The 10,469-nt window shown below is 34.3% G+C and overlaps 1 protein-coding gene across 1 annotated transcript; it reads left to right on the top strand.

Annotated features, from left to right (window-relative positions):
* Positions 1-1,110: 1,110 nt before the first annotated feature.
* LOC127126309 (calcium-dependent protein kinase 32) lies at positions 1,111-4,868 on the top strand. Its single transcript, XM_051055216.1, has 8 exons — positions 1,111-1,937; positions 2,418-2,541; positions 2,636-2,779; positions 3,077-3,229; positions 3,340-3,455; positions 3,577-3,744; positions 3,885-4,118; positions 4,374-4,868. The coding sequence occupies exons 1-8, from the start codon at positions 1,419-1,421 to the stop codon at positions 4,527-4,529; spliced, it is 1,614 nt and encodes a 537-aa protein (XP_050911173.1). The 5' UTR covers positions 1,111-1,418; the 3' UTR covers positions 4,530-4,868.
* The last annotated feature ends 5,601 nt before the right edge of the window (positions 4,869-10,469 follow it).

Consider the following 10,469-nt stretch of genomic DNA (forward strand, 5'->3'; position numbering starts at 1 on the left):
TAAACAATTGTTTTTTAAAAATGTAAACTCTATTCAAATTAACGAATACTTTTAATTATTTATTCACTTACAGTTTAATAATTATTAAAGATAGTATTACTTTATTTTATATATATATATATATATATATATAATATTATATATATATTAATATATATTATATATATATATATATATATATATATATATATATATATATATATATATATATATATATATATATATATATATATATATATATATATAATATATATTATATATAATATATATTATATATTATATATATATATATATATAATATATATCTATATATATATATATATATATATATATATATATATATATATATATATATATATATATATATATATATATATATAATGAATAAACAGGCACCTTTTAGTTTTAATATCTTAATAAATAAATCTTCTTACCATACACTCATTAGTACTATAGCTTAAGAAACAAAAGAAGGCATAGAAAGAAACTTGTAACACATATTTCAACATTATATGTAAATGATTTGAACCCCCACCAAACAACTTGGCATTAATTATATATTTATTTATACTAACAACAATAATAAAAAAGAAATAAATTCAACTTTTAGGTAAGTGATCCTAATAGCCATTGGCTGCTAAACTACATTGTTGACCTGCATTCTTATAAATGAAATACCGAAATTACCCTAATGGGAAAAATATGAAATTCCAAAAAAACTCATGTAACGCATTCACTCCTGCAAAAAAAAGTAGATTTAATTCTATAATAATAATAATAATAATAATAATAATAATAATAATTATTATTATTATTATTATTATTATTAAGAATTAATAATAATAAAATTCAATAACTCTTGGAAAATGATTGCGCAGACAGCACGATTAATTATATTTATTCATTACTCACGTTACCAGATAAATGAAAGTTACTATTCAAAAATGAATTTTTAATTTCTGAAAATAAAAAACAAAAAAACGCTGAAGAAACAGCCATAATGTGTTTTTTTGGAGAAACAAACAAACAGCAAAATTGAGTTGGCTTTTCTTCTCACAGAAAAAAAACTCTGAAAAAAGAAAATTAAAATCATAACACAACTAACAAAAAAGTCATAGAATAAGAAGAGAGAGATAGAAAAAGAAGAAGGAAAGGGTTAGAGAGAGAAAGAGAGAGACGACGATGGACGAAGTCTCTGCGAAACAAGCCCTAATTTCCTAAACCCCAACTTTAAAATCACCTTCTATTCTCTATTCTAATTCTCCCAAAGAAAAAAAAGAAAAAAACCTAACTACTTCTAATTTCCCTTTTCCCATTATACCCTTCTCATTCTCTTCTCTATATCAGATAGCTAGATCCAATTCAAATTTCAAACCCAGATCTTAAATAATTTTTAGGATAAATCTCTAAAAATCACCATGGGAAATTGTTGTGCTACCCCTGCTGTAACAGGAGAAGACACAACCAACAAGAAAAACAAAAAGGCTAAAAAGGAGAATCCCTTCGCCATCGATTACGGTTTCAACAACAACAAAACCTCAAGCTCAAAACTCACCGTTTTGAAGGATCCAACCGGCCGCGAAATCGAGACACGTTACGAGCTAGGTCGTGAACTCGGTAGAGGTGAATTCGGCGTAACGTATCTTTGCACAGACAAGGAAACCAGAGAGGAACTGGCGTGCAAGTCGATTTCGAAGAAGAAGCTTAGAACTGCTATTGATATTGAAGATGTTAGGAGAGAAGTTGAAATCATGAAGCATATGCCTCCGCATAATAATATTGTTACGTTGAAAGATACTTATGAGGATGATAATGCTGTTCATCTTGTTATGGAGCTTTGTGAAGGTGGGGAGCTTTTTGATCGGATTGTTGCCAGGGGTCATTATACTGAACGAGCCGCCGCGGCTGTTACCAAAACTATCGTTGAAGTTGTTCAGGTTTTTATTTCTATTTTTGAATGATTTTCTTTTATTCGATCTGATTGTTTTTTATTACTTTTTTTTTAATATCTCAGTTGAAGTTTTTTTTAAAGAACTTGTTAACGGATGATTTTGATCTTTTAGTGAAGTTGAATTGAATTTTTTTGAGCTAGGTAGGATTCTTTTTTTATAGAAATTAAGTTAATTTAATTAATGGAGTTTACTTTGTTATGTTGTACTGAAGAGCTTTTTCTGGGAAGTTGTTATTGTTTTATATATTTGGAATTTGGAATATAATTATGTTATTAGGTGAACATTAAATGCATCTTTTGGTTGGTTAAATTGGGATTTGGCTATGTGTAATTTGGTTTTCTTTTCAGTTTCTTATCCTGTGTGGGTTCTTTGCTTTTTCATTTGCATTGATGTGTTTGTGAGATGGGGTTGTATTACTTCTATCATGAATATGATGATAATTGTTTATTTTGTTGTTTGTTTCAGATGTGCCATAAACATGGTGTGATGCATAGAGATCTCAAGCCGGAGAATTTTTTGTTTGCGAATAAAAAGGAAACAGCAGCTTTGAAAGCTATAGATTTTGGTTTGTCAGTGTTCTTTAAACCAGGTAAGGATTTTGGATGGCGATTAAGTCTGCAATGTTGCTTGATTTTTTGCTTTCATGTGTTTGCAATTGGCTTAGAGTTTTCCGTTTTATACAGGTGAAAGATTTAATGAGATAGTTGGAAGTCCATATTACATGGCTCCGGAGGTATTGAAGAGAAATTATGGCCCGGAAGTAGATATCTGGAGTGCTGGAGTTATTCTATACATCTTACTTTGTGGTGTTCCTCCATTTTGGGCAGGTTAGTTTCGTCTCGTGGTTCGGTGAATGATGTTTGATTGCTTCTTGGAGATCGAAATCTTGAATGGTTCCATTTCTTTAATTCAACGGGAAGCTCGTGCAACTACTGTTCTATAATACGCTTAAAGAAATTGTTGAAATAAAAATAAATGCATGTTCTCGGAATTGTTAAAAGAGAGAGGATTTTCCCACTTCACTTGTTATTCCAATTTCATCATTATTTGTTTTATTTTTCTTTTTTCTGTTTGATTGGTCCGATTTTCTAAATTTTTGTCTCTTCCTCTTTTGTAAAATGAAGAAACTGAGCAAGGAGTTGCACAGGCGATTATACGATCTGTTGTTGATTTCAAAAGGGACCCATGGCCAAAAGTTTCTGATAATGCGAAAGATCTTGTGAAGAAGATGCTAAATCCTGACCCAAAGCGGCGACTTACTGCACAAGAAGTGTTAGGTAGGTAACATGCAGTTCATATTCTGCACAGAAAATTGGCATTATTTTTCTCTTTAAATTTTTCCACACAAAAATGTTAGATTGTAACATTATTTGTTCACAAAATGCAGATCATCCATGGTTAATAAATGCAAAGAAAGCACCCAACGTTTCGTTAGGAGAAACAGTTAGAGCAAGGCTAAAGCAGTTTTCCGTAATGAACAAGCTCAAGAAAAGAGCTTTGAGGGTAATTTTCTTAACAATGTTTGAATGTTTCTCGGGGAATCATCCCTGAAATATTAATCCTTTTGCCCATTTTCACGAGTTGTACATGTTTTCTCTACAACTAATTTTTCTTGTGTGAACAGGTTATTGCCGAGCATTTGTCGGTAGAAGAAGCAGCGGGACTAAAAGAGGGATTCAAGCTTATGGATACAAGCAACAAAGGCAAAATCAACATTGATGAACTACGGATAGGGTTGCATAAACTAGGCCATCAAATTCCAGATGCTGATGTCCAAATTCTTATGGAAGCTGTGAGTTTTATTTTCATCCTTTGTTTAGATTGTATTTTCCACATTTGCATATAATATGTTTTCTGTAAATTATTGCCTAACATACACGACCTTTGTTTGTCTCTTCATCTTCTAATGTTTGAGAGCTTCTGCTTTTACAGGGTGATGTGGACAGAGACGGGTACCTAGATTATGGGGAGTATGTTGCGATTTCAGTTCATTTGAGAAAGATGGGAAATGATGAACATCTTCACAAAGCCTTTGAATTCTTTGATCAGAACCAAACTGGGTATATTGAGATTGAGGAGCTTCGCAATGCATTATCGGATGAGATTGAAGAAACAAACAGTGAAGAGGTCATTAGTGCAATTATGCATGACGTGGACACGGATAAGGTTAGTTGAGTTTATTTTCACTTTCTAAACCATTTTCCATTTTCCATCTTCTGTTTTGTGGTTATGCTTGTAAGATAGTTTCTTCTTGTTTTATTCAACAAGTGGATAAATATTAGACAACTTTCCTGCATTCCTAAGATTCTTCAGTTTCCTGTTTTGTCTTTTGTACTTTGGAGGATACCTAAAGAAAAGTTTTTATTTAACTCTAGTGATTTTGGGGAGTATTTTTTGATCTATACCCCGTATGAATTGCAGGACGGAAAGATAAGTTATGAAGAATTCGCGAACATGATGAAGGCCGGAACAGATTGGAGAAAGGCATCAAGGCAATATTCGCGAGAGAGGTTTAACAGTCTGAGCCTGAAATTGATGAAGGACGGGTCATTACAATTAAACAACGAAAAACAATGACTGTAGATGACGACTTTCTTTAGCAAAATGCAAAATTTACTTTTGGAAAAAAGAAAACATGATAAAGAAGTCTATTATTTTAATTTTTAACCTTCTCTACATTGTAATTCTTTCATCCAACACCACCCTATTTTTGGGTGGAAAAAAAAGAAGAGGATGTTGGTCCCAGCAGTGATGCTATTGTTGTGTGTATGTGTTTGTAATTTTTTCTGGGTTTGTTGAGGTTGTGAAAAGAAGGAAGACAAGGAGAGGGTGGGAGAGATTGGACATGTCTTCATTTCTGGTTGTAAATATTTCTAAATGATCATGCTTTTATATTAACTTTACATTTTTAGGCAATATTTGCACTGTCATTTTATCTATCAATGCACTCTATTTTATTTCTTATGTACTAGTAATGTTAATCTTTTGTTGCTTATATAATTTATCATAAATTAAGTTCATTAGTTGAACTATTTACTTTGTTGTTGTTGTTGTTGTTGTTCTAAGCATCTGATTCCCAGTGGAATGAGGCTTTGTTAATGTTTAACTTATCTCACTAGCCACTTGAGTCGTTCTTCACTCTTGTTTATAAGAAATCTCTGCAGTGCATAGGGTCAAAATGCAATTATAAGGGCTTGTTTGAAACTGTTTAAAAAAGCTGTTTTATAATTTTTAAAAATTGAAAAACAAAAAACTTGTTTATACATTTGTTTTTCAAAATTATTTCTAAAAATACTTTGAAAATTCAGTGTTTCAAATCTAAAAGTTGAAACTATCAAAATATGTTTTGACTTTCAATTGTCTGTTTTACTTTTCAATTCTCTGCATTATTTTTCAATAAATAATATGGAAAACACACTCTTTTTATTAATGGCGTTATAATAATTAATATTTTTTAATTGCAATATTTCATATCACTTCTATTTTTAATTATATGCAATTCACATTTTCAATAATTTTGACTTTTATTTAATCTCATCACTTTGCACTTGTAACATATATTAATAAAAATGGGAAATTAATCACACATTAAATTTTTTTATTTTTTTTTATATATTGGTTTGGAAAATTTGTTTAATCAATTTTTTTTTTAACTTTTCTAATATATAAATGTGGTATTGCTTACCTTTCTGCACAAATTATAATTGAGCTGATTTAACGAAATTATTTTAATTTTTTTAATATATAAATATTCAAAATTGATTTTTTTATTAATTGTATTTTTGATTTAATTGCAAATTTTGGTCTCTCTATTTTATGTTTTTTTATTTATTTTGATCCCACATTTTAGAAACCAAAATTATTATTATTTTTTTTTATGTTTTTTATTTTTTATTTTGATATTTTTTTAAATTTTGGATTGAATTTTGTTCCCTTTTTAGAATTTTTAAAATAGAGAAAAAACAAGGGGGCAGAGTTGCAATTAAACACATTTTTTTTTATATTTGATAATTACTTTAAAAATTGTTTTAAAAAAATAAACATAAATTTATTCTAAAAAATTATTTAACTTTGACTAATACATATAAAAGATCTTATTTGAACATGGATTTTTTCATTTTAATAATTTTTCAAAACTAAGAGCTATGAATTTTTTACTAATATAACCCAAGTTTTTAAATTATTTCCCAAAATAACCCAAGTTTCAAAAAATTTCCCAATCTACCCCACCTTTAATAGGGAGGCGCCAATTGGATTGACGCCCCCTCTTAAAAATTACAAGGAGGCGCCAATTGGATTGGCTAGGGCACCTGCCCTAGCCAATCCAATTGGCGCCTGTGTGTATTTTTTAAGAGGGGGCGCCAATCCAATTGGCGACTCCCTTAAAAAAGCCTCAAATGAAAAAACTTCCAACATGAAAGTTGTAGATCTTTTCAAAACAATGAATTTGGATATAAATTTTGCAACATTTGGATTTTTTTTGAGAAAGTTATGGGTAGTTGAAGTTGGACTTCTGAGTTTTTCAACTGTTATCTGACCTATAATGTTTTGTATTATTGCATGTGTTTCTTTTAGGAATATGAATTTTTGTCCAACATAACATTTGAAGTAGACATCTTAAATTTTCCAATGCACTTGGTCCCACCTCAAAATAATTAAAAATGAGTGAGTTAGGTATCTGCGAACTTGACCCAAAATTAGGGTTTTTGTCAAAACAAGTGTATGTGAACTTTGCCAAAAGGGACCAACTTCAAGCCCTTTAGTATGAATGATAAAAGCCTCAAATGACAAAACCTTCAACATAAAAGTTGTATATCTTTTCAAGATAATGAATTTGGACTAAAGGTTTGCATCATTTGCAGCTTTTATGAGAAAGGTATGGGCACCTGAATTTGGACTCTTTGACATTATAACTGTTATCTGAGTCATAATGTTTTGTATTATTGCATGTGTTTCTTTTAGGAATATGAATTTTTGTCCAACATAACATTTGAAGTAGACATCTTAAATTTTCCAATGCACTTGGTCCCACCTCAAAATAATTAAAAATGAGTGAGTTAGGTATCTGCGAACTTGACCCAAAATTAGGGTTTCTGTCAAAACAAGTGTATGTGAACTTTGCCAAAAGGGACCAACTTCAAGCCCTTCAACATAACAATAACAAGTCCTTGAATTAGGGTTTTTGACCTATAAATTTTTGTTTTATGAAATGTGTTTATTTTAGAATTATGAAAGAAACTTAATGTTTGGAGAATACACAAAGATAAATTTGACATAATACGAATTGATATTAATAAAATTTGGATTTTACACAATGAATCCTAATGGTGATGACCGGGATCACCTAACCGACCTCCGGTCCCACATCCCCTAGCTACCCTAACCCTTGGCCCTAACCCACGTTGACGATTCTGCACCGGTGTTTGTTCATCTGATGGTCCAGGAGCGTCATTACCTCCTACAGGAGAAGATCCGTTGAGGTATTCAGCCAACTCAGCATAGTCTTCAGTATTCAATGATGGTGTAGCGGCGTAGCTGAGCTCATGACCCATGCCAGAGAAGTTGGGGTGTGGTTGACTCATGGATGGGCGACCAGGACGGTTGAAGGGGGACATGGGTGACAATGATGGGTCTAGGAAAGGTTGGAAAGGTTGTTGGGGTGTTTGGAAGAGATATGGTTGTGGGATGTTTTGGTATTGTGATGTTTGGGGTTCTTGGCTACGGTAGGTGATGGGGCGGTTAGTGTTTTGGGTAAGGCGACTTTGGTAGGGTGATGGTGTGGGTGCGAAGCGATGTTGGGTCGAAGGTTGATGGTCCATTTGTTGGTGGTGGTATGGGGATGTTCTTGGTTTTGGGGTTGGGTGAATGGCATGTTTTGGTTGTATGTTTGTGTGTTTGTGGAACGGAAAGTTTGTTGGATAGGTGGTTGTGAGTAACCGGGCTGAGATTGTTGCTGGGGGTTAGATGTTGAGCCTTCTTGTGTGTAAGTTGTCTGGCGTGGGTCGTAGAGGTACATATCATCGGCGATGAATTGAAATCCAACTGATCTATACCAAGCCATATAAGTACGACTTGGTTTTACCTCATTTGGCATGACTGCGTCAGTTAAGACATGGTCATGACGGTGCTTCCACTTGCGACACTCTGATCTTGCGAAGGTTTGCCAAGGGTTGTAGTTCCATTGGTCGTTCACTTTGCGCATATGCCATTCTCCTAGGCTAGCTGGGGGATCTGGGATATTCTGGACCATACCAAACTGCAGCTTCACACGATCGGTGTTGTGCAGCTCCACTGTTGTGAACCGTATTATCGGTGCGCATGTTGTCCATACGGCTGCGTCTTCAGGGTTGATCTGATGCTCATGTTCCATATTAAGGTATGGACGCCAAATGAACTGAAATGTTAAAGACAATAGGATTTAAATGAATGTAGAAAAAGTATACATAATATGAATAAATAATGTAATTATTTTGCTTACGTCTGTCGGTCGAAGGTGATCCAACAGGTTGCGATATTGAGTAATACAGTGTCTCGGACATCTGCTGTAATTCATACCGCGTGCCGACCATCTACACCAAAAAGTTTAAAAAATTAGTTATGGGTAATAAACTGTAAGGAAGGAAGTAAAGACATAGCAATTTAAACAACTTACTTTTTTGCATATGGAAAAGTGAAGGGGTTGCTATTGACCGGTGCTAGAGACGGTAGTCTTGACCATCCCCATGCTTGTAGCAAAACAGCACATCCAGAAAATGTAGAAGTATCTTTGTGGCAGTTTTTGCACAAAGAACTATAGAGATAGGCTAGACATGCGGATCCCCAACTATAACTACCTATTCTATCTATATGTCTAAGTAAAGGTAAGTACATAATATGCATGCTAGAACCACTACCTTCGGGAAATAAAAAGGATCCTAGTAACAACATAATGTAACACCTAGTTTTGATGATTCGAGCCTCTTCGGTAGAATGCTCATCTAAATAAAAACTATTATAATATGACTTTAGGCGAGATAGTAGTATACCTTGTCCCCTAGCATTATCATCTAACAAATCAACGTTTAAAAGCTCCATGCAAATTGAATTAGGAAAGTTGGTCTTACCATTAACGGCTTTGCCTTCTATTCGTAGTCCTAAAAGCATGTAGACGTCTTCTAACGTCACGGTACACTCACCGGTTGGAAACCAAAATGTGTGTGTCTCTGGCCTCCATCTTTCGCATAAGGCTAGAATGAATTTGTTATCTATAGACCAAGACATAATTTTGCTAAGGTGACCAAAACCGGCGAGTTCAACATAAGGTTGAATCATCGGGTCCATGTGGACAAATTCGTGGACTCTAGTGCGAAACTTATGTCCCAGGAACCGTGGCAATTCTGGAGACAGTGCCAGCAATGATGCCAGACGGAACCTGTGCTATAGGTAATAGAATATTCCACCGTCTCTTTTGGGCATTTGACCCTTGCATCAAAGGTTTCGCATTCTGCAAACCTCTCCTGCAAATTGATGGCACTTGGTTATACGGAAAATACAAGGGTACGTTGCTCATGGCAGTTGCACAAGACGGTAACAACAATGTATTTCCCGTTGCCTTTGCTCTTGTTGAAGGTGAAACAGCTGCTGGATGGGGTTTCTTTCTTCGACATCTCAGAACGCATGTCGCACCACAAGCCAATCTATGTCTGATTTCTGATAGACATGCTGCCATCGAAAGTGCCTACAACAACCATGAAAACGGATGGCATGATCCTCCTTCTACACATGTCTACTGTATCAGACACATAGCACAAAACTTCATGCGTGCTATAAAAGATAAGAATCTTCGCAAGAAGGTGGTGAATGCTGGGTATGCTTTAACTCAACCGTCTTTTCAATATTATCGTGATGAGATTCGACTGTCTAATGAAGATGCGGGGAGATGGATAAATAACATCCCAGTAGAGCAGTGGACAAGAGCATTTGACGGTGGTTGTCGATGGGGCCACATGACAACAAACATTGTGGAATGCATGAACGGGGTTTTCAAAGGAATTCGAAACCTGCCGATAACCGCCTTGGTAAGATCAACCTATTATAGGTTGGCTTCTATGTTCGCAACCAGAGGCGAAAGATGGAGTGCAGTGTTAATGTCTGGACAAGTATTCAGTGAATGTTGCATGAAGGTCATGAAAGAGGAGAGCATCAAAGCTACGACACACGCTGTAACCGTGTTTGACCGTCATAGACAAAATTTCAGCGTCCAGGAAACAATGGGCAACAGCGAGGGGAGACCAAATTTAGCCTACGCTGTTAGACTAAACACAAGTTGGTGCGATTGTGGAAAATTTCAGGCCTTCCGCATACCTTGCTCCCATGTCATTGCAGCATGCGCTTATACTCGTCAAGACGCTAACACCTATTTATCTGATGTGTACAAGGCCAACACCATCATGAATGTATATAGTCGAGGCTTTTCAGTACTACCAATGGAGGATTACTGGCCTCCATATGAAGGAGATATTGTTTGGCACAATGAAG

Source organism: Lathyrus oleraceus, chromosome 3 (assembly GCF_024323335.1).
Source record: "Lathyrus oleraceus cultivar Zhongwan6 chromosome 3, CAAS_Psat_ZW6_1.0, whole genome shotgun sequence".
In the NCBI taxonomy this organism is placed as follows: domain Eukaryota; kingdom Viridiplantae; phylum Streptophyta; class Magnoliopsida; order Fabales; family Fabaceae; genus Lathyrus; species Lathyrus oleraceus.

What these genes read in the sequence shown, in the direction of transcription:
- LOC127126309 (XM_051055216.1), top strand. Translation starts at nt 1,419, where the DNA reads ATGGGAAATTGTTGTGCTACCCCTGCTGTAACAGGAGAAGACACAACC. An exon ending in GTCAGTGTTCTTTAAACCAG is followed by an intron (nt 2,542 to 2,635) that starts GTAAGGATTTTG and finishes CGTTTTATACAG; the next exon opens with GTGAAAGATTTAATGAGATA. An exon ending in TCAAGAAAAGAGCTTTGAGG is followed by an intron (nt 3,456 to 3,576) that starts GTAATTTTCTTA and finishes TTGTGTGAACAG; the next exon opens with GTTATTGCCGAGCATTTGTC.